Here is a 27959-nt window from a genome sequence, read left to right as displayed (position 1 = left end):
GGGCTGGGACTGAGTGGGTCGGGTTTGTGATTACAGGTCTCGGTGACCTTTGGTGATGTCTCAGTGCACTTCTCCCTGGGGGAGTGGGAGATGCTGGCGGAGTGGCAGAAGGAGCTGCACTGGGAGGTGATGAAGGAGAACTACAGAAGTCTGGTCTTGCTGGGTGAGCCTCGGGTGTCCTTCTCTTCGAGCAGGGGGAGCTGCGAAATATCCAGAGGACCTTTCTCTCAGGGTTGCTGTTAGTGTGGTTGGATGCTTTAGCAATCTGTGCACCCTCCAGCACAGAGCAGGGGCTATTGTAAAATTACTGGCCCAAACCCCCCATTGATGTCATTGGGGCTATGCTGATTTACAGCCACTTAGGGTCTGGCCCCTTCCTGGCAATGCAGTCTGACTTAACCGTGGGATGACAGCATACTCGGCACAGTACCAGTGCAGAGCAAGGCACAGTTCCTGCCCCAAGTCGAAGTCAGGCAGCGCTGTCCAGCGGATAACAGAATAGACTATCCGAGCATCAGGAGATACTGGTTTTCCTTGTGCTATCTTTACACCCTCTGTCCTCGGCCAGTCCCTGGTGCCAGGGTTTGTGGGAGCTGGGATCTGATGGGAGCAAGGGAAGCCAGCTGTGGCACAAGGGGAGGATGAGAGTTCCTTGTGCAAGGGGTGGCGTGAACACAAGAGTGGGAGCATACATCCCCAAATACACCCCTTCATCTGCCCCCTAACCCCAGGCTATGACAGGGCCACACCTGACACCCTACCCCAGATGGAACGAGGGGAAGAGCCAGGGGTGGGGAACCAGCAGGACTGGGTGAAAAGCAGAGCCCCCACCCCGATGAGTGATGCTCAGGAGGAGTAGGTGAGCAGCCCGCCAGTCTGCAGCCTTTGGAAATGGGGTGCACATGCTGGGAATTCTCCCAGCTCTCCCGCTCTGCGACTTTGGCGATTCTCTGACTGTCTGGCTTGGAGGGGTTTGCTGGATCCTATAGTCCAACACTCCCAAATCAAGTAGGAAGGACCCTACAATACCATCCCCAGGGGGGTGGCTATCATGCCTAGCTCTCTGCAAAGCGCTCGGGTAGCAAGTTGGGGAGAAACTTGCAGTCTCTTGTCGCCACTTGCACCCCCGAGGCGTGGGCAACCTCCTCCTGCCAAGTGAGGATCTATTAACTCCATTTTGTAAACATTCAAAGCGCAACCTCAATCGGGTCCTTCACCCCCTGCCGCCTTCACTTCATGCTTTATTTGTAGGTGGCGGTTTTGTTTCCAGACCTGCAAGCTTAGAGCGGGGAGGGGCCGGGAGGGTGCTGCTTGGAAGACTTGTGAGCAGTCTAGAGAAACACCCGGGCAGCTGACAGACTGGGGCTCAGCACGGCCCAGGTCTGTGATAAGGTCTTTCTCCCTGCGGTCTCACCCTGAAGAGGCAGAGGAAGGAATGGGGTGCTGGAGGGAGGGTGCGAGGCCCCTCTTCTTAGTGCAGAGCAGTGGGGAGAAGAACCTTTTATCTCCTGCTTGATCGCCTCCTTTTCCCCAGCTCCTTTCTTCCAGCGGCAGCAGCGGCCTGCTCCCATTGGCCATCCCCCTGCTGCCACCAAGAGAAAAGTGCCGGAGGCAGGCGAGGAGCAGATGAGGGACCTCCTGCTCCTGGGAGGGCTGGGGGAAGGAGCCGACTCCTGCCAATGGTCCCAGCCTAGGGCAGCTCAGGAGAGACAAAGCACAGGCTGAGAGGCAGCCAACAGCCACCCTGGCAACCCCAGGCCTCTCCTTCCACCTCTGCCCCTCCCACTGCACAGCCCAGGGATTTTAGGTCATGCCCCACCCGGAGGCCAGAGGCCTCTGTTCCCCCAACGCTGTGTGGGAGGCAGGGGCGGGAAATGCCCCCTTTCCACTGTAGAAGGGCTGGGCGCCATGCAGCAGGTCCCAGCAGAGCAGCCTTCCAGCCCCTTCCCCTGAGGGAAGCAGGGTCTGAGCACCGAGAAGGGATCTAAATCGAGAGCCAGCCTGCCTTGTGGGTCCCGCACCGCTAACGTGGTCAGCAGTGGCCAGTGGGAGCCCGCCAGGCCTCGCTGCTCTGCTGCACCCGCTAGCCTCCCTCCAAAGCCTGACCAGAGGCAGAAACTCAGCGCCTCCGGGCAGCTGGTGGGAACGTGGGCTTGAAAGCCCAGGAAGAGGCCTGCACTGGTGGGATCCGTTCACCTCCTGGGGCCCCTCTTCCTACGATGGCGCTGGGCCATAGCAGGAAATCGCTAGAAACCTCTGGGGGTAGCTTCCCTTGTCTCCCCCCCCCCCCCCCGTGTTGCTGGGCTCAGGCAGAGTTAGACTGAAGGTATCCGAGCTTTAATACCTGGCACTGGAGCCCCGAGCGTAATACAGACCCCCCAACACTGAGATCTTTTCCTGGGGACCCGCCTCACCCCGACATGGCGAGCGGCGCTACGTGCAGTGAGGGACCCTGGGGACCGGGCCGGAGCAGACCTTGGCCCAAGCTGGGAGGTCAGGGCTCGGCAGACCCGCACGAACCCCGTTTCTTGGAACTCAGCCTCACGCCGCCCGTGGCCTGAGTCTCCCCTTGCCAGCAGCCCAGAAGAAGCCTCAAGAGAAGGCAGGAGCTGGGCAGTCACCAGCGCGCACACACGGGGGAGCGGCCCCACGCCTGCCCGAGTGCGGGAAACGCCTCAGCCGGCTCTCCGCCCTCCCCTGGCGCCGCGGCTCGCACAGGCTCCTGGCTCAAGCCGGAGCTGCAGGCGCGCCGGAGAACCCGCACCGGGAGCGGCCCAACACCTGCGCCCAGGGCCAGCGGGGCTTCGGCCAGCGCTCCCGCCTGGTCATTCACCGGAGAAAGTGGGCATAGTCTTAACATTTGTAATTCTCCTGTTTGAAACCATTGTACTTCTGCACTGTTGATTTGCAGCTCCCCATAACTGTTGAGGGTGTCCCTGTTAAAGCTTGCAAACCGGCAATTAACTCTAAGTGCCTTGGAAGCCGTTAATTAAACCTGCTCTCTCTCCAAACTTGTTACCTGCTACTCTGAAACTTGGTGTTCTTGAGATTGACGCTTGTAAACCTAAACTCCTCAATCCACTCTACTCTCTCTGAGTTGACACTTTCTCTTGAGTGTAATTGAGATTGAGGTTTATGAAGGTAAACCACTCAATTAACTTTACTTTCTTGAATGGTTCTGCTCAATTGACTCTGCTCTGTAAACTGATACTTTGTAATGGAGATTGACTTGTTTCTTTGTAACAACAACCCGGAAAGGCCCTTCCTTGGAGCGGGGCGCTCATAGAAACATCACCTCCAGACTCCCACCCTCTATAGTTTGTATCAGGAGTGTTAAGAGACAGGGAGTCTCAAATAAATAACAATACTCAGTGAAATGATAGGTGTGGTCTTATTAAAGTAAAGAATGTATGTGAATGAATGGTGGGTTTTGAATCATCTGCGAAGTGCCAGCCTAGGAATTCGGTATCAATCAGCTGAAGAAGGTGCCAGGTGGAAACAACCAGAGAACCCCCGGAGGGCAAACTGGAATCCACCCGACCAATTCAAAGGATGAAGAAAGCTGACAGCTGTCCTGGAGCCCTCATGACTAACAATATGACAAAGCAATTTCCATGGACTGGCATAGGAATAAATTCCTATAAAAGTGGACTCTCTAAGGACTGAGAACTTTGAGTCTCTGGTTCTGCCACCACCCTCCAGGAGCATCGGATGCGTATCTGACACAGACTCGGCTCCACTCTCGTGTACAGGTTACCTGGCCAGTACTCTGTGACGGGCAACTTCTAGGCTGGTAACTATAACCCCTATGCAGAACTGGAATGAATGAATGAATAGATAGATCGATAGATAAGTAAGGAATAAGCAACAATACAACAGTGTGAGTTTTTTATATTTTTTATTATTATATTTACAATAAATGTGGCATTTTGCCTTGTCCCTTTAATAAGATCCTGCTGGTTTTTATTTTATTGAATCATAGATTATCAGGGTTGGAAGGGACCTCAGGAGGTCATCTAGTCCAACCCTCTGCTCAAAGCAGGACCAATCCCCCAACTTTTGCCCCAGATCCCTAAATGGCCCCTCAAGGATTGAAGTCACAACCCTGGGTTTAGCAGGCCAATGCTCAAAGCACTGAGCTATCCCTCCCCCTTGGTATAACAAGAACCCATGCTGGGGTGGCCCTGCCCCTGCCTGGCCTGCAAGAGGAGCTTCACTCAGCTCTCCCACCTCCCCAACCACCAGGGGCCTCCCGGCAGAGACACCCCAGAGTTCTCAGCACACCCATGCGAAAATCCAGAGGGGAAGGCTGGGGAGCCGCCCCGTCCATGGGTCCCCTCTCTAGGCACCCCATCCACAGGTCCCCCTCTGGCCATCCCATCTATGGCCCCCCTCTAACTGAGCGTGCACAATAATAGGAAGTGGAGGAAGGGAAGCCACTATAGCTGAGACAGAGGGAAACCAGCCCTTTCCCAAAGCCATTCATAGAATCATAGAATATCAGGGTTGGAAGGGACCTCAGGAGGTCATCTAGTCCAACCCCCTGCTCAAAGCAGGACCGATCCCCAATTAAATCATCCCAGCCAGGACTTTGTCAAGCCTGACCTTAAAAACTTCTAAGGAAGGAGATTCCACCACCTCCCTAGGTAACGCATTCCAGTGTTTCACCACCCTCCTAGTGAAAAAGTTTTTCCTAATATCCAACCTAAACCTTGCCCACTGCAACTTGAGACCATTACTCCTCGTTCTGTCATCTGCTACCACTGAGAACAGTCTAGAGCCATCCTCTTTGGAACCCCCTTTCAGGTAGTTGAAAGCAGCTATCAAATCCCCCCTCATTCTTCTCTTCCGCAGACTAAACAATCCCGGTTCCCTCAGCTTCTCCTCATAAGTCATGTGTTCCAGTCCCCTCATCATTTTTGTTGCCCTCTGCTGGACTCTTTCCAATTTTTCCACATCCTTCCTGTAGTGTGGGGCCCAAAACTGGACACAGTACTCCAGATGAGGCCTCACCAGTGTCAAATAGAGGGGAACGATCACGTCCCTCGATCTGCTGGCAATGCCCCTACTTATACATCCCAAAATGCCATTGGCCTTCTTGGCAACAAGGGCACACTGTTGACTCATATCCAGCTTCTCCTCCACTGTAACCCTTAGGTTCTTTTCTGCAGAGCTGCTGCCTAGCCATTTGGTCCCTAGCCTGTAGCGGTGCGTGGGATTCTTCCGTCCTAAGTGCAGGACTCTGCACTTGTCCTTGTTGAACCTCATCAGATTTCTTTTGGCCCAATCCTCCAATTTGTCTAGGTCCCTCTGTATCCTATCCCTACCCTCCAGTGTATTTACCTCTCCTCTCAGTTTAGTGTCATCTGCAGACTTGCTGAGAGTGCAATCCACACCATCCTCCAGATCATTTATGAAGATATTGAACAAAACCGGCCCCAGGACCGACCCTTGGGGCACTCCACTTGACACCGGCTGCCAACTAGCATGGAGCCATTGATCACTACCCGTTGAGCCCAACAATATAGCCAGCTTTCTATCTTATAGTCCATTCATCCAGCCCATACTTCTTTAACTTGCTGGCAAGAATACTGTGGGAGACCGTGTCAAAAGCTCTGCTAAAGTCAAGGAACAACACATCCACTGCTTTCCCCTCATCCACAGAGCCAGTTATCTTGTCATAGAAGGCAATTAGATTAGTCAGGCATGACTTGCCCTTGTGAATCCATGCTGACTGTTCCTGATCACTTTCCTCTCCTTTAAGTGCTGCAGAATTGATTCCTTGTCCCATGCGGTCTCCATCAGAGCAGGAGAAATGCTCATGAGACCTCCGGAGATCCTGGCAGGAGGGGCTGTGCCTCATTTGGCTCAAGGGTCTGGCTCATTGCCCTGGCAGTTTCCTCCTGCACAGAATGGTTTTTTTTTTGTCTCTCCTGGGCACCCCATAAACTCATTCTAGTCCCCTGTGCATCTCCTCTAGTCTGGCTGGTAAGGTATTTCTAAGGCACCCATCACCTTAGTACCTAAATGTCAAGACCTCTGTTTCTTGCACTGTTAGGGGCTCTGTGCTTCACCTTTTGATGAAGGAGGCGGGGGAGCTACAGACAGGTTCATTTTGGCTGCGAAGAGGGTCGCTATTGATCACTCCTGACACTTGCTGCGCAGCCTTAGAACCTAGTGGGCTAAATTGGCAGTTGGCTTCAATGGGAGTTGCACCAGCAAAGCTGAGAGGTGACCTGGAGAAGGGCAAGATGATCCAATGGTTAGGCCCCTTGCTTAGGTGTTGAAAGAGCTGGGTTCAAGTCCCGGGTCTGCCAGAGACTTCCTGTGGTGTGACCTTTGACGAGTCACTTAGCCTCTTTGTTCCTCTATTTCCCCTCTGTATAAGGGGGATAATAGCACCACCCTACCTCCCAGGGGTGTGTGAAGATAAATGCATCAAAGATTGTGAGGTGCTCAGATAATGGGGTGAAGGGAGCCGGATAAGTATCAAAGAGAAACAGGTCTCTTGTAGCTCTTATTTATATTGTTTGATATAGAATTACAACTGGTTTTGCTTTGCTTTGAACAATTTTTTGTTAATCCCATAGGATTGAGGCTAATGTACCCCGGATCAGCAATTTCCTTGATTAGGTTTGTGATGCTGTATAATTGAAAATGACCATTTGTATTGTTGTTGCTGCCAGTGTTACAAATGTAACAAATTTTATACAAAGTGTCTCATGTAAGCTGTCAATGGAAAAGTTACAGTCTATCAAGTATGATGATCCTGGTTAGATCCATGTATCATCTGTGTACCTGATGTTAGGAATATTGGCTGTCTACCTGTATCTCAAACCCTGTGTTGTGTTCCTGGGTGACATCCCCCAGACTGACATCAGGGCTAGACAGCGAGGTGTCCATGGCCCGTTAAGGACACTCCACTCTCACCATGGGCCATTGAAGAAACTCATCCCGCCCAGTAGGCCTTTCCTGTGGATGTCTCAGACAGCGAGGGGCCAGTGGCCGCCCCTGTCATTCAGCAAACCATGTAAGTACATGTGGTGTGGACATGTGAGCCTGGGATCCATCTTGGGCCAGTAACTTTCCATGCACCTAGGCTGTGGGCTTTGTTTAGGACAGTAAATTTCCATGCACATGGCAGAGGATATAAAAGACACTGGAGACATCTCCATTTTGCCTCTTTCCTGCTCCCGTTCTCTACAAGGAGCATTTTAAGCTGTGGACTGAGGACCTTCCCATCTTTTGGCAGTTACCAGAGAGAGACTTTTGCAAGCCAGGGGTCTGTTCCACCTCTGCTGTGATCCTGATCTATGAACACTGCAGATCTCTTGTACATATGTGATTCTTTACCAGTCAATAGCTCTTTTAGTAATAAATCTTTTGTTAGTTTATGAAGGATTGGCTGACAGACACATTGACCTGGGTGTAAGTGATCCTTTGGGTTACACAGCTGGTGTAATCCCTCACTAGATTCGACCTGTTTGTCAAGATGGGAGTCAAGGGCTGGAATGCCTAAAGGGGACTGGCTTCTGGTTAATCAGTGTGGTGCTGAAGCTCTTTAGTTCCTGGTTTGGTGAATCTAATTATAGAGAAAACCACCAGTTTTGGGGGGGATTGTCTGCCTTGTTTCTTGCAGTCTGCCCTGAGTGTGGCATTCTCCATGTAGTTCATCCCAGCCACCTGGTCACAATGTTTATTACAATAGCCCAGTGCCAGGCAGTACAAAGGGGACTTTGTATAACGCAGAAGATATAGGAACAATTCCTTGGACAGCTCAGACCTAGAGCCCATCGTCCTTTCTGAAATGACAGAGGTGGCTGCTCAACATGGAATGTTCCTTATTTTCAAAACATAATGAAACTTTCAATAGAGGTTCAGCAAGCATGTGTATAGAACCTCATGGGAACAACAGACCTAGGTTATATTTATAGTAACAGCAGATAAAATAAATCCTTGGTATAACGCAGTGTCAGATGCCTCGTGACTCTGTGTTTTCAGTCTATCATTAAAGCAGGCTGAATTGCATGTTAACTGACCAACATCTGATTCGCCACACTCTTTAAAGAGATGCCAAGCCGGAACACCTCCATAAAGGTCAATGGAGTTACACCACTCTTAAAATCTTGAAAAGATCCACCCATCACTCACCTGTATTCCTGGCTGACCAGCTACCTAATAGCATATTACCATGGTAGTATCTAAACACCTCTGTTAGAAGGAGCTATCAACATGTCTATGTAACATACTAGCCTGTGGTCTGTGAATTCTTGTCTCTCTCTAGCTTCTGGTCAGGGCCGGCTCCAGGCACCAGTGTTTCCAAGTTTTTTTCACTGTTTGGGGCAGCAAAAACTGGAGAGCCAGCCCTGCTTCTGGTCCCAGTAGTTGCACAACCCCCATGAGCTAAAAACACCCTGCAGTAGCTGTCAAGTGGGAGATGCCTGAGTTTTTGGTGCTGGAAGCTCTGAGTTCAATCACTGCTGATGTTATTACTATTTAGATTAGAGCAGGGGTGGCCAAACTTACTGACCCTCTGAGCTGCAGACTATAATCTTCAAATGTTTGAGAGCTGGGCACACCTGCCAGGGCTTGGAGCATCTGCCCTGTGGCAGGGTGGTGGGGCTAGGGGCTGAAGCCCCTAGCTCCACCACCATGCCGAAGGGCAGAACCCATGAGCTGTCTGGTAGGTGGAAAATGGTGTGTGGGGGGGGGCATGGGATGCTCCATGAGCCACACTTTAACAGTAAAAGAGCCGCATGTGGTTTGGCCACCCCTGGATTAGAGTATTGCCTAGAGGCCCCTGCTGAGATCGGAGCCCCACCATGCTAAATGCTGCACGCACAGAATGAGAGACAGTCCTTGCTCCAATTACTCACAATGGAAACAGACAAGGTAGACAAAGGAAGGATTCTTATTTTACAGATGGGTACCTGAGACACAGAGACCAAGTGACTTGCCCAAGGTCCCTGGGAGTCGGTGGCAGAACTGGGAACTGAACCCAGCTCTCACAAGTACCAGTCCTGCGCCTCAACCCTTCCTGTGGTATCAGCGTGCAGAGGGGACTGCAACTGGTTACATCTGCAGCTTCTCCCAGCACGTGGCCTGCTCCCCCTCGCTTGCCTCTTGAGCGACAGGGGCCTGCATTCCCCCAGCGGCCCCCTTCCCACCACATCCTGCCCTCTCCTTTGCTGTTACAGCCTGGCTTTCCCCTGTTCCCATCCCATAATCCAGGCTGGAGCTCAGTGTCCCTCCCTTGCTCCGTGTCCAGTGACAGGAAGATTTTGGGGCTGAATTTGCCAGTTTGTGAGACCTGAATGTTTTGGGGTTTGATGGTTTTGACCGACTGGAAGTTTTTGGCGGGGTTCCGCTAGCCAGCCCAGCGGACGCTGAGCACCCAGCAGGGTGAGCGACCCATATAGGCAGCTCTGCGGTGAGGCTACAGTGCTGGGAGGCCCTTCACACAGTCAGCCTGGTCCTGCTGCTCCTGCCACAGCAAGGGCGTGATTCCAGTTCAGCTCCTGCAAAGAACCCTGAACATGGAGCTTCCAGCGCCCCCCCAGAACTCATTGCGGGTGAAAGTCTGTTAGGTGTGTCATGCAGCAGGTTCAGCCTAGACGAGCTTAATGGGCCCTTCTAGCTGTAAACTCCATGGATCTATTACTGTGCAAGTTAAGCCACCCACCTACCCGGCGCACGGGGCTGGATGCAGGTGGAGAACCCATTGCACAGGCAATGGGAACCCACCAGCTGCATGGGGGGTAATGCAGGGCCGGACTGGCAGACGTGCGGAGCAGCCCCAGCTCCAGCTGGTTTAAGTGGGAGTCGTGAGTGTGCAGCGCCTCCGACTCTCAGGTTTGCATGTCCCAGGCTGGGCACCCAAAACCTGAGCGCCCCAAAACTGACGGGCACTTGTGGAAGTTGAAGCCAAAATGTGTTTCTGCATCAGAGATTTCCATTCATGTCTCCCGTGAATACACTTCTTACAGTGGGTCACACAGGGTTTGTCGCTGCAGTAGGGTGGCTCATTGCAGGCTCCCTGCATCCCTCCATTTGCCCCACAAGCTCCCTGCCTGCCCCATATCCCCCAGTTTCAGGAACTCCCTGCACTTTCCTCCAATCTCCCCTCTGCCTGGAGTTCTGTGGGCCCCCTCGCTGCTTCTTCTAGGGTCCCCCTTTCTCCCCCCCTCCAGGGGCTCTGTCCCCCTTTCCCTGTACCAGGTCCCCCCAGTGTCCCCTACTGTACTAATTTCAGTGGAAGAGATTAATATAACCCTGTCACTCACTGCCCAACATGACACACTTTGTTCAGCAAGGTTCGGGGTTTGGTACACAGAGACCTCCACCTGCTTAGCACCAGGGCAAACACCCCATTGAAAAGCCTTTTCACCAGCCAACAAGATAATGCAGGGCCTTTGCATGAATGAAACTCATACCAGCATCAGGCTTTTTAGGTTTAGGGCACTATTTTTATCCGTCTCTCTGGTCACAGACTCACCTCAGTGTTTCAAAATATACATTACTGAGCAGCTAAGCCAGACTCATATTAGACAGGAGTTAAAAAGGAGCGGGCCAGGAAAGAGAAGAAATAAGTTGGGGAAGGAAAAGAGCACTCAAGGAGGCATAGGTGGGTGACAAAGTCTCACATCCCAGATGGTGGCGGGGATGGAGCTGGAGCTGCTGGTGTCATCTGGGTCCCCCTCTCTGCCCGGTCTGGTCAGGACATCTCTCAGCAGCAGGATGACAAAGGCCCATTTACGATGATACAGTAAATCCCGGAGCCCTAGAGGACAGCAGGGATGGCAGCCATGATGGTGACGCTCACTCCTTCTTTCAGCCAGTCGTTGTCCCTTCACTTCGCCTCCATTAATGTTCCCCACAGAGTCTTTTCTTGTGAAGAACCTCACAGGGCAGTGATGGGTGGAATAGCCCATCTCCTCATTAGTTTGTCCACCAATCAGACCTACTTTCCGACACACCAATTTTGGTTCCCTGATTTCCAGTCTCTTGTTTACCAGGCATGATCTTAACACAGCCTTTGAGTTACGGCAGGAGGCCTTTTCGTTTGGGCTAATTCAGCCCTGTCCTTTCTGCACCTTTTCCCGTCAACATTGTTTGTTCTAGGGGATTGAAACATTCCATAAAATGTTCTCCACTTTCCCACGGTTGAACTCACAATTAGGGGAAATTTGCAGGCCCAATAATTACAGCCTCCCTCTTTCCAGGGGTTCAGTGTATTCCCCTCTCCTCCATAGCAGCATCCCCCATTCACTCCCTGTGCCAGGAGCTCTGTCTCCCTTTGTGCCCCCTTCCCCACTGCCTCAGAACCATGGTCCTTCAACCTCCTCTGCCACCAGGGCATCTGTGTGCCCCTTTCCCACCTCCCCCACCTCCATGCCAGGGGCCATCTGCATTTTCCCCTTCCCCTATGCCCTGCTAGTCCTCTTCCACACACTATTCTTCTTTCTATCCGTGAGTTAAGTCTGTCAAGGTACAAACCTGTTAAACTCTATTAGGGGGTTCCAGAGTAGCAGCCGTGTTAGTCTGTATTTGCAAAAAGAAAAGGACGACTTGTGGCACCTTAGAGACTAACAAATTTATTTGAGCATAAGCTTTCGTGAGATACAGCTCACTTCACCCGATGAGCAGAGATAAGCAGGTTTTGTTATGCTGACAGGTGTTAATGGGGCCATCAACCAGTTGTTTGATCTCTAGGTGCTGTGGCCCTGCTAAAGAGCTGGCAGGGGCTTCATGTGTTCCTCACTTTCCCCTTTTTGGTTTTCTGATTTCTTCCCAAAATCAATAGGGTCCTGGCTTCTGATGCCTAGAACAGTGCCTGCGATTTTGGAAATGACAGGATGCAGTGTTCCAAAGTTATCTTGTCGTGTGCCTTACAGACAGACAGACAGATGGAGAAATGGTGTTGAGATGAGCCTTCACAAGCTCAGCCAACAAGATAATGCAGGGCCTTTGCATTACTGAAGCAGGTGGGATAGTTCATAATTAAATGCAACATTAAGGGCCCGGCTGTGCCCAGGGCTCCAGGCTGGCCTTGGGGCAGGAGGAGCAGGAGTCACACCTCTTTAAGGGGATGGGGGAGAGGTTGGGGCACAGTCTCTCCCAAAGCTCCAGGGACCATGCCCATTGCTCCATGCAGCGGTGGTATGCCACAGGGCCCTGTCCAAGGCTATGTTGCAGGGACAAATGCAGAGACGGTTTATGATTGCCACCTACGCGCCCTCTCCCCCCTCTCCTTCTGCAAGCCTCTGCATGAGGGGCTTACACACACTTGTGAATAGCTCTGTGTGGCCAGAGCTCAGTCTCTCTCCCCAACAGAAGTTGGCCCAGTAAAGATATTGCCTCCCCCACCTTATCTCTCTAATGCAATAAGCCAGTAATTCCCAGCTCGCCCCTCGCTCTGAGTTCTCCGTAACCTGGGCACCCCCTGCATGCGCAGCCAGGTGTGACTCTCTGACCCTGCTCCCCTCCACAGCTCTCAGACTCCTCGCCCCCATCGCTCTGCAGCCGGCAAGACCCGTTTCCTAGACCAGTGGCTCCCAACCTTTCCAGACGACTGAACCCCTTTCGGAGTCTCATTTGTCTTGCGTACCCCCAAGTTCCACCTCACTTAAAAACCACTTGCTTACAAAATCAGACCTAAAAATACGAGTGTCACAGCCCCACTCTTACTGAAACATTGCTGGCTTTCTCATCCTTACCATATAATTACAAAATAAATCCCTTGCAGTATAAATACTGTACTTACATGTCAGTGTCTAGCACACAGAGCAGTATAAACAAGCCATTGTCTGTATGAAATTTTAGTTTGGACTGACTTCGCTGGCGCTTTTCATGTAACCTGCTGTAAAACTAGGCAAATCTCTAGAGGAGCTGATGTCCCCCCGGTCGATCTCTGCGTCCCCCTGGCTGAGAACCACTGTCCTGTGGGCCAAGCCCTCTGCCCTGGCTGCAGGCACGGTTCTATAAAGGGCCTTTTCCGGTCCCTGAAACAGCCCAGCTCTGGCCCGGGGACTTCTGGGTGTGAGCTCCCTCGACTTCCCGTCTCCGGTTACGGTGGCGGGGCTGGAGCAGGGCTCCGGCAGCGAGCCCACGCCAGGGCCCCAGGCTGCAGGGGGAGTTTTCCGGCTCTTGCAGCGGCGAGGAGCGGCTCGGCATGCAGGGAGGAGACGCCGAAGAGGCGAGGCCAGCCGGGGCCGCTCTGCAGGTAGGAGCCAGGCAGTCAAATGCGCGGCAGCGGGGAGGCACCAGGCCGGATTCCGGGCCGGTGGGAACGGCTGCTCCTTCGGCTGTCGGTGGCCCTGCAGCGAGCAGGTCTGGCTGTGGCCCATCGAGCCCTGCCCCCGCTTATCAAGGGGCAGATCCCGTTTTCCCCAGGCTGATCTCCTGGCAAGGCGCTGTCTGTGGCGGAGCATCCTGCTGGAAAGTGGCAGTGGACCCCTCTGGGAGGGGCAGCCGGGACCTGACAGGCCCCCACCAGCCGCTTTCCACGGGGCTAGCGTGCTAAGGAGAAGGACTGAAGTGCTGAATGCTCACCCCGCAAAGCGCCTGGCTCTGATGGTGTTGGAGGAGGCGTGGGGGGGGGGGGGGGGTTAAATAAATGTTGCTTTGTTTGTTTCATCCAAATCTGGGCTCCTGCTGAACAGCAAAACTCTCCATTGACAACAGTGGGAGTAAAACGGGGCCTTTCGCTTGCACATAAGTTACCTTCCAACTTTCCAACATCCGATGAAGTGAGCTGTAGCTCACGAAAGCTCATGCTCAAATAAATTGGTTAGTCTCTAAGGTGCCACAAATACTCCTTTTCTTTTTGCGAATACAGACTAACATGGCTGTTCCTCTGAAACCTTCCAACTTTTTGTTTGTTTGGGTGTCAGGACCCGAGGCGGCTGCTCCCCACTCGGACATCAGGAGAGGGGGAGACTGTCACCAGAATGGCCCCACACCACTAGGGTGACCAGATGTCCCGTTTTTATAGGGATAGTCCCATTTTTGGGGACTTTTTCTTATATAGGCGCCTATTACCCCTGCCCCGTTTTTTCACAGTTGCCATCTGGTCACCCTACACACCACCCTCTAGCGGGCGTTTGAGCTCCTCAGTTTCATGGGGCGGTTCTCAGGCTGCATTACACTGCCGCAAAGGTTAGGTATCAATTCAAACCAGTAACGTCTAACCAACTAATGTCATGAAACCATTTCAGTTAACACCAGCTTGTGCAGCCCCTTTTCCTTCGAGAAATCTCAACACTGGCCTTAATCTACCCAGTGCTCTCCCTTCTACCCTGCTCTCTGTTACAAATACTGGAACATTTCCCTTTACCTGTCTTGGTGCAGGGACTGTCTCTGGGTCTGGATAGTGCCTTGCGTAACAGGGCTCCTGTCCCACTTGGAAAAAGCGGAGCAGTGAGCATATTGTAAAATCAATATAGTTCAAAGCCCACGCCTAATAAAGAAACGTGACAAGCCTGCCACAATGCAAAACGTCATAGTGGTTATTTATTACATCTAGCAGAGTAACCTGCATTACACAACGCAAAACAAATTCAAGATTGCTCTGAAGGAAGCTCTCAAAATAACAACCTACTGTAGTGTAGTGGTTAGAGCAGTGGACTGGGAGCCAGGACACCTACCTGCTGTTTCCGCTCTGGTACTGACTTAGTGTATTACTTTGATCAAATAATTTAGTCAAAAATGATATAAAGTGGCCACTGATTGTGGGTGCAGGTGTCAGGAGGTAGCTGCAGAGAAGGTGCTGAGTAACTCTTGAAATTCCAGGTCCTGGTGACATTTGAGGACATTGCCATCTATTTCACCCGGGAGGAGTGGGAGATGCTGGCAGAGTGGCAGAAGGAGCTGTATCGGGACGTGATGAAGGAACATTATGACAATCTGATTTCCCTGGGTAAAAGTCCATTTTCTTCTTATACTCTCTGAGCTTTGCAAAATTCATCCATGTGTTTTAAGGGTGGAGCTCACCTCCAGTCATGCATTTCCTAAATCGCTGGGCCTGTTAGAGTAAACCCCTAAGGAGGGTTTAAAAAAAACTGAACAGCTTTGTTCCTGTTTTCTATTTCCAGCTGTCATGTGTCCACACAAAAAGCAACCGTATTGTTTTAATCCAAAATGATGGGTATTTTAGATTAAAGGAAAATAGCAACAAGAAAGAACAAAAGGAAAGTCTCCATGAAAGAGCAAAGTGTGAGCATATAGTCTCTTCTATAAACTGCTGCAGCAACTCTGATAGCAAAATGGCTGCCTCCCCTGCAGAGAGGCAGAAGTCTTAGAAACTGAAAGGTGCCATACAAAGGAAAACAAAGCTGTAATGGTTTCAAGCTGCATACACCAAGCCAGCTGCAGCCACAGCTTCTTGCAAGCCTGTCATTCAGAGGACTGGCCTCAAACGTGCAATGAGGGCCTGGACTGTAAACAGAAAGTTTTTGATTTTTTTTTTTTTAAAGTGATTTAAGGGCAGGGGAGGGACGTAATTGGGATCTTACTGTGAAGGGTGCATCCATTTCTAAGGAGCAGCTGGATGGTGGAAGGGGGAATACTTTGATATCTGTGCTTTAAATCCATTCATAATAAATGGTGCCTGGAGCAAAGGGAGGGAACTGGTGTCAAACCATTCACACGGCTTTGTAACAAGCATTCCATGGTGGCAATCCAAACCATAACATCCTCTGATCTATGTCCCCACAAATAGGCCATGCAGGCACCACGCCTGATGTGTTATCGCGGATCGAACGAGGGGAAGAGCCGTGGGTCATGGATCAGCAGGAGGAAAGAGAGAGGCTGGAATGCACCTTGCATGGTGAGCAGTTATAACCTAAACTGTGTCAGACCTGCTCTGACTATAGACCCCAGAGCTGGGGACAAGTGCCCCTGTCACAGGCTGCTGCCCCAGTCTCTCCCGCATTGTTTTTATAAGCAGGGCTGTTCTGGCAAGTGTCAAACCCACAAACATGCATGCCCAGCTCACCCCCTCCACCAGCTGGCTCTTGGGCCCAGGATCAAGCTGGGGAGCTGGCAGCAGGCAGTACACCCCCAGGATTAATAGGGGGTTTTGGCAGAAATCTTGCTCCGGGTCAGAATCCCAACCAATCCTGCTTCCCAGTGCAGTGTCAGACCTTCCCTCCCTCCCCACCCCACCCCCGACTCCACACACAGGCCTCCCTGATCACTGGCATTATCACCTCCTGCATGCCTTTCAGAGGCCCTAAAATGGCAGCCTTTTATGTTCTGTCCCAAGGATTAAACCAAGTCACTGCTGGTGCAACTCCACTGAATTTCACCAATTGTCTTGACTCCCAGGCTATCCAGAACCCTCCAGCCTTTCCCATACCTCTCTCAAAGCATTACCCTGGGGCCAGGCTCCAGCCAAAGCAGTAAGTGCCTGAGGATCATAGCAATGTAGGGCTGGAAGGGACCTTGGGGGGTTATCTAGTCCATCTCCCTGTGCTAAGGCGGGACCAAGTAAACCTAGACCATCCCTGATAGGTGTTTGTCCAACCTGTTTGAGAGCGATTCCACAGCCTCCCTGAGTAAGGTGTTCTTGTGCTTAACTGTCCTAAGAATTAGAAACATTTCCCTCACAGTCAACCTAAATCTCCCTTGCTGCAAACTAAGCTAATAATTTCTTGTCCTACCCTCTGGGTATATGGAGAACAATTGGTCCCCATCCTCCTTCTGACAACTCTTAACATATTTGAAGACTGTTATTAGTTTCCCTCACCTCCCTGCCTCCCAGACTTCTCTTCTCTAGATTAAACATGCCCAGTTCTTTCAACCTTTCCTCAGAGGGCAGGTTTTCTAAATCTTTGATCATTTTTGTTGCTCTGCTCTGGACTCTCTCCAATTTGTCCTTAAGTGTGGCACCCAGAACTGGACACAGTGCTCCAGCTGAGACCTCAAGCGTCCTGAGTAGAGTGGAACAATGACCTCCCATGTCTTACATACGACACTCTTGTTAATACACCCCATAATGATATTAGCCTTTTTTGCAACTGTGTCATATTGTTGAATCCTATTCAATTTGGATCCACTATAACTGCAAGACCCTGTTCTGCAGTAGAGCTACTTAGCCAATTATTTGCCATTTTGTATTTGTGAATTTGCTTTTTCCTTCCTCAGTGTAGCCCTTTGCACTTTTCTTCACTGAATGCCATCTCACTGCTTTCAGACCAGTTCTTCAATTTATCAAGATCATTTTGAATTCTAATCCTGTCCCCCAAAGTGCTTACAACCCCTCCCAGCTGGATTTCATCTCTAAATTTTAGAAGCGCATTCACTACTCCATTATCCAAGTCATTTAATACAATTATTGAATAGTACAGACCCAGAACAGCCCCTTTTGGATCCTCCCACTTATGATAGAGGTCTATACAATCATGAGTGGTGTGGAGAAAGGGAATAAGGAAAAGTTATTTATTTGTTCCCATAATATAAGAACTGGGGGCCAGCAAATGAAATTAATGGGCAGCAGGTTTAAAACAAATAAAAGGAAGTTCTTCAGTCAACGCACAGTCAACCTGTGGAACTCCTTGCCTGAGGAGGTTGTGTAGGCTAGGACTATAACAGGGTTTAAAAGAGAACTGGATAAATTCATGGAGGTTAAGTCCATTAATGGCTATTAGCCAGGATGGGTAAGGAACGGTGTCCCTAGCCTCTGATTGTCAGAGGGTGGAGATGGATGGCAGGAGACAGATCACTAGATCATTACCTGTTAGGTTCGCTCCCTCTGGGGCACCTGGCATTGGCCACTGTCGGTAGACAGGATACTGGGCTGGATGGACTTTGGTCTGACCCAGTGTGGCCGTTCTTACATTCTTATGACAGCGAATCATTGATAACTACTCTTTGAGTTCAGTTTAGCAACCAGTTGTGCACCCATCTTATGGTAATTTCATCTGTACAACGTTTCCCTAGTTTGCGTATGAGAGTGTCATGTGGGACTGTGTCAGAAGCCTCACTAATGTCAAGGCATATCACATCTACCGCTTCCCCCCTATCCACTAGCCCAACTACCCTGCCAAAGAAGGAAATTAGATTGGTTTGACATGATTTGTTCTTGACAAATCCATATTGGCTGTTACTTACATTATTATCCTCTAGGTTTGAACAAATTGATTGTTTAATAATTTGTTCTGCTACCTTTCTGGATATCGAAGTTAGGCTGACTGGTCCATAGTTCCCCAGGCCTCCTTTGCCCACTTTTTAAAAATAGGTACTATGTTCACCTTTCTCCAGTCCTCTGCGTCCTCACCCGTCCTCCATGAGTTCTCAAAGATAATCCCTAATGTTTCAGAGAGTGCTTCAACTGGTTCCTTAAGTACCATAGTGCAGTGGTCCCCAAACTTTTCAGGGTCGCAGCCCCCTTTGCCCCTGTCCACCCCCTTGGAGCCAGGGCCGGGAGCGGGGCCGTGGCTCCTAGGATAGGGTATGTGGACAGGGTAAGGGGGCTGAGATTGGGGCCACAGCTGAGCGTGGTTCCGGGACCCGGAACAGGGCCTGGGCCGGGTGCAGAGCCACGGCCAGGCGCGGGGCTGCGGCTGGAGGCGGGGCTCAAGCAGAGCTGGAAGCAGCGCGGGGCTGGGTGGTGCTCCCTCCCTGCCCGCCCTGGGAGTTGGCCTGGGCCCCGCCGCTCCCCTGAATTTTCCTTCATGTCACAGTTTGGGCACCTCTGCCCAAGGGTGAACTTCATCAGGCCCTGCTGACTTAAATGCATCTAACATCCAAATATTCTTTAACCTCTTCTCTCCCTATTTTAGCCCAAGATCTTTCCCCTTTATCATAAACATTAATTGTGTTAAGCACCTGCTCACAATTGACCCTTGTAGGAATGTCCCATTTTTAGGGGTGTCCCCTGTCATTGAGGATGAGATGATTCTGCCATAGAAACCCCTCCCCGACTGCCTAGGAGCAGTGGTGTTGTCAGCAAAACATGAAGTAATGTCTGGATTCTCCTCTCCAGAGGGTGCAGGCCTGAGCAGAACTGAGCAGCAGCAGCAGCAGGAGGAAGGTCCTGGGAACTTGGAGCCACAGGGGACTTTACCAAGTAGGTCGGAAGAGAGAGTTTTCCAGAGCCCCGAGCGGGAAGAAACTTGCCAGAGGCAGCGCAGGTCGCTGAGGCTGCAGCTGATCTTGGCGGGGAATGAGCCAGCTACCCCAAGGGACTGCGAAAGGGGTGGCCAGGAACCTCCGAGGCTCCCTGCGCAGGGAAGACCAAAGACGAGCCAGAGCCCAGCTACGTGTCACATGTGTGGACTTGGCTTCGAGGGAGAGAGAGCCCTTAGCAGACACAAACGCAGCATCCACAAGATAAAGGATCCACACCAGTGCCAAGTGTGTGGGAAGTGCTTCCGGCTACGGCAGGACCTCAGGAGGCACCAGAGGACCCACACGGGGGAGAAGCCCTACCTTTGCACTCACTGTGGGAAGAGGTTCAGCCAGACCGCCAATCTCTGCACCCACAAGAAGATGCACAGGGGGGAGCGGCCGTACCCCTGCGCCATCTGTGGCAAGAGCTTCCGGCAGAAGCAGCAGCTGGTGTCACACAGCCGGATCCACACGGGGGAGCGGCCCTACCCCTGCACGCAGTGTGCCAAGAGCTTCCGCTGGAAGCAGGCGCTCAGGGTCCACCAGAAAACCCACGTGGGAGAAGGTGGCTCTGAGGGGAGCCAGGCCAAAGGGCGGGCCTTCACCTGCCCCAAGTGCAAGGCCGTCTTCGCTCACAGGCACGACTTCCTAACGCACCGACAAGCACACGCCAGCGAGCGGACCTACCAGTGTGCCGACTGCGGGAGGTGTTTCAGACAGCGGCAGCAGCTGATTCCACACCGCCGGATCCACACCGGGGAGCGGCCCTACAACTGCCCGCTCTGCGGGAAGAGCTTCCGGCGCAGGCAGGAGCTGACCACGCACCAGAGAATCCACACGGATGAGAGGCCCTTCCGCTGCCCCGAGTGCCCGCTCAGCTTCAGGGAGAAGCAGAAGCTGAGGAGACACCAGAGAATCCACACGGGCGAGAGGCCCTATGCCTGCTCGGAGTGCGAGAAACGCTTCCGGCAGAAGCAGCAGATGGTGTCCCACCTCCGGATCCACACGGACGAGCGGCCCTATGCCTGCTCAGAGTGCGGGAAACACTTCCGGCGAAAAGACTCCCTCGCCAAACACCAGAGAACCCACCAAAGGGCGCAGACATAGGGCTTGTCTACACTACCACTTAAGTCAATGTAACTGAGTTGCTCGGGGATGTGAAAAAGCCGCCCCCCCCCCCCCCACACACACAAGCGACACAAGTTACATGGACTTAGCACAGTGTGGACAGCGCTTTATGTCGGCGGGAGACACTCTCCCACTGACATAGTTTCCTCCTCTCGTTGAGGTGGAGTGATTACGCCGACGGCCGAGCACTCTCCTATGGCACAGTGCATCTTCGCCATACGCACTACAGCGGCGCATGGTAGTGTAGACTAGACCATAGTCAATGCAGTCGTCCTGCCCCAAACTCCCTCCTCACTTCCCCCGTGGAGGGGAAACTGCTTCCACAGGGACTCGGAGAAACCACCCCCGGAGCCATCACCCCTTCATAGCTCCTGGCAGAGAATGGAGGGGAAGAAACACGACAGACACACTCCACCCCGGAGAAGGTGAAGGAGCTTCACCTCCATTCCCTCAAAAGGTCCAGGCAGCCACAGTCTCACAGCACTTATTGTTTCTTTGATGTATTTGAATCATTATAGAGGGCCTTGTCCTTCCTGTGAACCCCCATAAAGCCCTTCTGTTCTCTCCTCTGTGTAGTTATCCTAGGACAGGCAGGATTTCCGACCTCTCTATATTTCACCGGCCCCGTAAAGGACAGGACGGTTGGGTGTCTGTGAGGTGCCCTGTGTGGTGGGAGAGGCATATGCAGGTGAAAACCATGACATGGTGCAGTAGTTTAATGGATTCATGGTGCTGAAGGCCAGAAGGGACCATTGGATCACCTAGTCTCACCATCTGTCTAGCACAGGCTGTTCAGTTTCACCCTGTTACCCCTGTATTGAACCCAGTCTCTTGTGTTTGACTAAAGCATCTTCCAGAAAGGCAACTGTGATGCCGACAAACCCCGGTCATCGGCGGGCGGGACTGAACCAGGGACCTCTGGAGCTTAGTGCATGAGCCTCTACCACATGAGCTAAAAGCCAGCTGGCTGCTAGCTAAGGCTGTAGAGCAGACTCATTAATTTCTCTCTTTCTAAGTGGTCTAGGTGCCACTAGATGGGACACAACACCACACCCAGGAGGTGTGTGGGTTACACAACCAGTCTTGATCAAGAGAGGGAGAATCTGCTCTTTTTGCTGGTAGTTTGTTCCGATGGTTATTCACCCTCACTGTTAGAAACATGTGCCTTATTTCTAACTTGCCTTTGCCTGACTTCAGCTTCCAGGTCTTGGTTCTTGTTGTGCCTTTCTCCGCAAGATGAAAGAGCTCTGCAGTGCCTGGCATTTTCTCCCAGTGAAGGTACTTCTATATTGTGATCATAGAATATCAGGGTTGGAAGGGACCTCAGGAGGTCATCTAGTCCAACGCCCTGCTCAAAGCAGGACCAATCCCCAACTAAATCATCCCAGCCAGAGCTTTGTCAAGCCTGACCTTAAAAACCTCTAAGGAAGGAGATTCCACCACCTCCCTAGGTAACGCATTCCAGTGTTTCACCACCCTCCTAGTGAAAAACTTTTTCCTAATATCCAACCTAAATCTCCCCACCATTACTCCTTGTTCTGTCATCTGCTACCACTGAGAACAGTCTAGAGCCATCCTCTTTGGAACTCCCTTTCAGGTAGTTGAAAGCAGCTATCAAATCCCCCCTCATTCTTCTCTTCCGCAGAATAAACAATCCCAGTTCCCTCAGCCTCTCCTCATAACTCATGTGTTCCAGTCCCCTAATCATTTTTGTTCTCCTCCGCTGGACGTTTTCCAATTTTTCCACATCCTTCTTGTAGTGTGGGGCCCAAAACTGGACACAGTACTCCAGATGAGGCCTCACCAATGTCGACTAGAGGGGAACGATCACGCCCCTCGATCTGCTGGCAATGCCCCTACTTATACATCCCAAAATGCCATTGGCCTTCTTGGCAACAAGGGCACACTGTTGACTCATATCCAGCTTCTCCTCCACTGTAACCCATAGGTTATTTTCTGCAGAGCTGCTGCCTAGCCATTCGGTCCCTAGCCTGTAGCGGTGCATGGGATTCTTCCATCCTAAGTGCAGGACTCTGCACTTGTCCTTGTTGAACCTAATCAGATTTCTTTTGGCCCAATCCTCTAATTTGTCTAGGTCCCTCTGTATCCTATCCCTACCCTCCAGTGTATCTACCTCTCCTCCCAGTTTAGTGTCATCTGCAAACTTGCTGAGGGTGCAATCCACATCATCCTCCAGATCATTTATGAAGATATTGAACAAAACCGGCCCCAGGACCAACTCTTGGGGCACTCCACTTGATACCGGCTGCCAACTAGACATGGAGCCATTGATCACTACCCGTTGAGCCCGACAATCTAGCCCACTTTCTATCCACCTTATAGTCCATTCATCCAGCCCATACTTCTTTAATTTGCAGGCAAGAATACTGTGGGAGACTGTGCCAAAAGCTTTGCTAAAGTCAAGAAACAACACATCCACAGAACCAGTTATCTCGTCATAGAAGGCAATTAGATTAGTCAGGCATGACCTTCCCTTGGTGAATCCATGCTGACTGTTCCTGATCACTTTCCTCTCCTCTAAGTGCTTCAGGATTGATTCCTTGAGGACCTGCTCCATGATTTTTCCTGGGACTGGGATGAGGTTGACTGGCCTGTAGTTCCCAGGATCCTCCTCCTTCCCTTTTTTAAAGATGGGCACTACATTAGCCTTTTTCCAGTCATCCGGGACTTCCCCCGATCGCCATGAGTTTTCAAAGATAATGGCCAATAGCTCTGCAATCACATCCGCCAACTCCTTTAGCACTCTCGGATGCAGTGCGTCCAGCCCCATGGACTTGTGCTCGTCCAGCTTTTCTAAATAGTCCCGAACCACTTCTTTCTCCACAGCGGGCTGGTCACCTCCTCCTCATGCTGTGCTGCCCAGTGCAGTAGTCTGGGAGCTGACCTTGTTCGTGAAGACAGAGGCAAAAAAAGCATTGAGTACATTAGCTTTTTCCACATCCTCTGTCACTAGGTTGCCTCCCTCATTCAGTAAGGGAGCCACACTTTCCTTGACTTTCTTCTTGTTGCTAACATACCTGGAGAAACCCTTCTTGCTACTCTTAACATCTCTTGCTAGCTACAACTCCAGGTGTGATTTGGCCTTCCTGATTTCACTCCTGCATGCCCGAGCAATATTTTTATACTCTTCCCTGGTCATTTGTCCAATCTTCCACTTCTTGTAAGCTTCTTTTTTGTGTTTAAGAGCAGCAAGGATTTCACTGTTAAGCGAAGCTGGTCGCCTGCCATATTTACTATTCTTTCGACACATTGGGATGGTTTGTCCCTGTAACCTCAATAAGGATTCTTTAAAATACAGCCAGCTCTCCTGGACTCCTTTTCCCCCTCATGTTATTCTCCCAGGGGATCTCCTGCCCATCAGTTCCCCGAGGGAGTCAGTCATGTCACTTCTCAATCTTCTTTTTGATAAACAGATTGAGCTCAAAGTCTCTCATTGTAAGGCATTTTCCCCAGCCCTTGAATCCTTTTTCTGTCTGTTTTCTGCACCCTCTCTAATTTTTCCACATCCTTTTTAAAATGTGGACACCAGAACCGGATGCAGTATCCCAGTACTAGCAGTCTCCTCAGTGCTGAATACAGAGGTAAAATCACTTCCCTGTTTGCACACCCAGGATCACGTCAGCCCTTTTTTGCCACAGCATTGGACTGGGAGCTCGCATTGAGTTATTTGTCCACTAGGACTCTAAAACTTTCCAGATTCATTGCTTTCTGGGACAAGTCTCCTATTCTGTAGGGGTGGTCTGCATTCCTTGTTTCTAGATGTATAACTTGTGGCACCTTAGAGACTAACCAATTTATTTGAGCATAAACTTTCATGAGCTACAGCTCACTCACGAAAGCTCATGCTCAAATAAATTGGTTAGTCTCTAAGGTGCCACAAGTACTCCTTTTCTTTTTGCAAATACAGACTAACACGGCTGTTACTCTGAAACCTGTCATAACTTTGGGTGTGGCTGTATTAAAACGCATTGTGTTGAATGGACCCATTTTACCAAGCAATCCAGATTGCTCTGTATGACTGCCCTATCCTAATCATTATTCCACACTCTGCTAATTATTGTCACCCACAAATTTGATCAGCGGTGATTTTATATTTATGTCCAGATCCCTGAGGAACATGTTAAATAGCACTGGGCCTAGTGCCAATCCCTACAGAACCCCACTAGAAACACTCCCCTTCAGTGAGGATGATTCACCATTGATAACTACTTTTTGAGCTCTGTGAGCTTGTCAGTTCTTAATCCTTTTAATTGGTGTTTTATGGCTATCGTACAGTGCTAAGTTTGTAATCAGAATGTCATGTGGTACTAAGTCAACCCCCTTACAAGTCTATTATATGTAGAATTAACTTTGTCAACCAAACATGTAATCTCATCTGAAAATGACATGGTTTTTTAACAAGACCTATTTTCCATAAAACCATCTTGACTGGAATTAATTATATTCCTACTATTTAATTCTTTATCAACTGACTCCTGTATCAGCTTTCCCAGTATTTTGTCCAGGATTCACATTAGACCACCTGGCCTGTAGTGCCCCAGGTCATCCTACTTGCCTCTTTTGAATATTGGCACAACGTTACCACTCCTCCAGTCTTCTGGAATTTTCCTGGTATTTCAAGATTTATTAAAAATTAACATCAGCGGACCAGACTTAGGCCTCTTGGGTGCAAGTTATTTTAAAATAAGCAGGCCTAAATGTTTATCCCTAGGAGATATTGTTTAACATCCTCTTTTGGTTACTAATGGATTGCAAAGTACTCCATCATCCTTTCCAAATACAGAACATTAACACTTCTGCCTTTTCTGCATCGTTATTAGCCATTTTACCATCTCCATCTAGTAATGAGCCTATACTATTGCTAGAATTTCTTTTGTTCTTAATACACTTAAACTCCTTATTGTCCTGATTCGTGCCAGCTATGGATGTTTCCCAAATGTTTCTAGCTTCCCTTATCAATTTTCTACACTTCATAACTTCTAATTTGCATTGATTGCTATCTAGTCCCCTTTTTTCCATTTGTTTATACTGTATTATATTGGCTGCCTTCTATTCACCTCTGAACCAGGATGGCCTTTTAGCCAAAGTCGTCGTCTTTTTTGATTGTAGAATTGTGGCTTTTTGGCCAACTAATAAACTCTTCTTAAAGAACTCCCAATTTTCCTTCATGCTTTTCTATCTAAATTTTTTATCACAATCAATTTCCTTTAGTCTAGGGAAAATTAGCCCCTTTGAAGCACCAAGCATATATATTACTAGTTGGGACTGTAATGTGCATGACCAGGTGATCTTATTGTTCCCCTCATCCCCACATCTCCGTCTTCCCTCCTATTGTTTTTTATACTTTATGTTTTGTTTCCAATTAGATTGCAAGCTCTTTGGGGCATGGACTCTCTCTGTTTGCATAGCCCTATGCACAGCGTGGCCTTGATCCGGACTCCAGCCTCTGGGTGCTACCACCTTACAAATAATAATAATGAAAAGATGATTTCTCCAATGTAATCTGGAGGTCAACGCTCATTTGACAGAAAGCGTCAGTCTGGCAGAGCTGTGCAAAACTGGTGAGAAATGTCTCTGTGAAATCTTGCAGAAACATTTTTGTGTGATCTTGGGCCTCTTATTTCACTTTTCCACTCATCCAGATCATGCCTAAATATTGCTTTTTCTTTCATAAAATTTAAAAAATGTTTTAAAACCTTTCTGTTCTATCCCACCATCTGAAACTCTCATCTGTGCTCCAATATTCTCCAGTCCTGATTACCACAGTCGTCGTTTCCACAACGCCTTATTGGCCCTTTCCAATTCATCCAAAATGCAGCTGCTCTGGGCCGGGAAGCCATGGAGGAAAGCACTGTCTTCGCTTCTGGAAATGATCACGAAATTGCCAGAGTACTCCTCAAATATTAAAATACAGGCCTTGCAAGGAGCTTTTCATAGTGGACAGGCTTTTGGGAGTGCCTATAAATTGTGAAATCCTGGAGCTGCAGGAGTATGAAGTAAATATGCCTCAGCTACTTCTGGAGAATAAGACAAGTGACGACAGCAGCTTGAGAGAGTGATTCTAGATGGGTGGCCAGCTAGTGAAAGGTCAGGAAGTTCCAAGCATTTAATGTAGTTGGAATCAAAGAGATGAAGTTGTTGCATGTGACTGGATTCTGTACAGAGGACACCATGCTAAGCAGATGGATGGTGTCCTCTGGGAAGTGAGTAGGGGGCAGTGAGTAGAGCCTGATGTAGCTTGTCTGGTCTGACCTCCATCTAGATCGTAAATTTACGAGCTGGCTGTATTCGTGGGGGTTTTGGGGTGATGTTTTATTTGTGTTTGATCTTCAAAAGGAAAAAAATAGGAAGATTAACAGTGCCCCTGAAATCAGCAGATCCTGATGCTTGTCATGTGTCATGCCATGTATTCTCTTTTGTACTCGATTGGGGCTAGGAAATAAAAATCGGGCTCTTAGCGCAGTCCTGTGTGTCTCGTTTATAACAGGAACAGCGCCCTCCCGGACTGCAGCCTTGAGACATACATTTTAGCTGCACAGCCTATAATAAAGAATAGTTCATATAGGCCCAACTGAAGGGCCATTCCACAAGTGAGAATATTTGTATCTGTTTGCAGTGGGATTCTAGCCATGTCGGTCCCAAGATAGGAGAGGGACAAGGTGCTCACGAAAGCTCATGCTCAAATAAATTGGTTAGTCTCTAAGGTGCCACAAGTACTCCTTTTCTTTTTGCGAATACAGACTAACACGGCTGTTACTCTGAAAGGTGGGTGAGGTGAGATTTCTCCCAGCAGTAGAAGTTGGTCCAATAGAAGGTACTACCTCACCCACCTTTATATCTCTCCAATATTTGCAGCTCTCTTTTATCCGTGTCTCTGTGTAACACAAGTTTCAGAGGAACAGCCGTGTTAGTCTGTATTCGCAAAAAGAAAAGGAGTACTTGTGGCACCTTAGAGACTAACCAATTTATTTGAGCATGAGCTTTCGTGAGCTACAGCTCACTTCATCAGATGTTTACCGTGGAAACTGCAGCAGACTTTATATACACACAGAGAATATGAAACAATACCTCCTCCCACCCCACTGTCCTGCTGGTAATAGCTTATCTAAAGTGATCAACAGGTGGGCCATTTCCAGCACAAATCCAGGTTTTCTCACCCTCCACCCCCCACACAAATTCACTCTCCTGCCGGTGCTAGCCCATCCAAAGTGACAACTCTTTGCATAATCAAGTCGGGCTATATCCTGCATAGATCAAGGTTTTCTCACATCCCCCCCACCCGCATACACACACAAACTCACTCTCCTGCTGGTAATAGCTCATCTAAACTGACCACTCTCCAAGTTTAAATCCAAGTTAAACCAGAACATCTGGGGGGGGGGGTAGGAAAAAACAAGAGGAAACAGGCTACCTTGCATAATGACTTAGCCACTCCCAGTCTCTATTTAAGCCTAAATTAATAGTATCCAATTTGCAAATGAATTCCAATTCAGCAGTTTCTCGCTGGAGTCTGGATTTGAAGTTTTTTTGTTTTAAGATAGCGACCTTCATGTCTGTGATTGCGTGACCAGAGAGATTGAAGTGTTCTCCGACTGGTTTATGAATGTTATAATTCTTGACATCTGATTTGTGTCCATTTATTCTTTTACGTAGAGACTGTCCAGTTTGACCAATGTACATGGCAGAGGGGCATTGCTGGC

The 27959-nt window shown here is 49.9% G+C and overlaps 2 protein-coding genes and 1 long non-coding RNA gene across 12 annotated transcripts in view; 2 read left to right on the top strand and 1 right to left on the bottom strand.

Annotated features, from left to right (window-relative positions):
- Nucleotides 1-11578: 11578 nt before the first annotated feature.
- Nucleotides 11579-13049, bottom strand: LOC142070717 (uncharacterized). The gene is made up of 2 exons (XR_012666667.1): nt 12764-13049; nt 11579-11887 (listed from the first exon to the last, which is right to left on the bottom strand). It is a non-coding gene; the product is annotated as an uncharacterized LOC142070717 (long non-coding RNA).
- Nucleotides 13050-13090: 41 nt separating this feature from the next.
- LOC142068321 (uncharacterized) lies at nt 13091-26962 on the top strand. Of its 7 annotated transcripts, XR_012666664.1 has the most exons (6): nt 13091-13222; nt 14791-14917; nt 15719-15826; nt 18986-20663; nt 21436-21516; nt 25626-26962. XR_012666664.1 is itself a non-coding variant. In XM_075124697.1 (4 exons), the coding sequence occupies exons 1-4, from the start codon at nt 13172-13174 to the stop codon at nt 20215-20217; spliced, it is 1518 nt and encodes a 505-aa protein (XP_074980798.1). In that variant the 5' UTR covers nt 13091-13171; the 3' UTR covers nt 20218-26962. The 7 variants fall into 7 exon arrangements, 1 of the variants encoding a protein (XP_074980798.1); XR_007355456.2 differs by lacking the exon at nt 21436-21516; XR_012666663.1 differs by having other exon boundaries at nt 21436-26962.
- LOC125632988 (E3 ubiquitin-protein ligase TRIM39) overlaps nt 25697-27959 on the top strand; it is an 18426-nt gene continuing 16163 nt past the window's right edge. For all 4 annotated transcript variants that reach the window (XM_075124700.1, XM_075124699.1, XM_075124701.1 and 1 more), the window contains exon 1: nt 25697-25820. The gene's annotated coding sequence lies outside the window, so the exon portion shown is untranslated. The remainder of the gene's footprint in view (nt 25821-27959) is intronic.

This window comes from Caretta caretta, chromosome 2, assembly GCF_965140235.1.
Source record: "Caretta caretta isolate rCarCar2 chromosome 2, rCarCar1.hap1, whole genome shotgun sequence".
Classification (NCBI taxonomy): Eukaryota; Metazoa; Chordata; order Testudines; family Cheloniidae; genus Caretta; species Caretta caretta.
The sequence above is the reverse complement of the archived record's forward strand: the minus strand, read 5'-3'. Positions and strand labels throughout refer to the sequence as shown.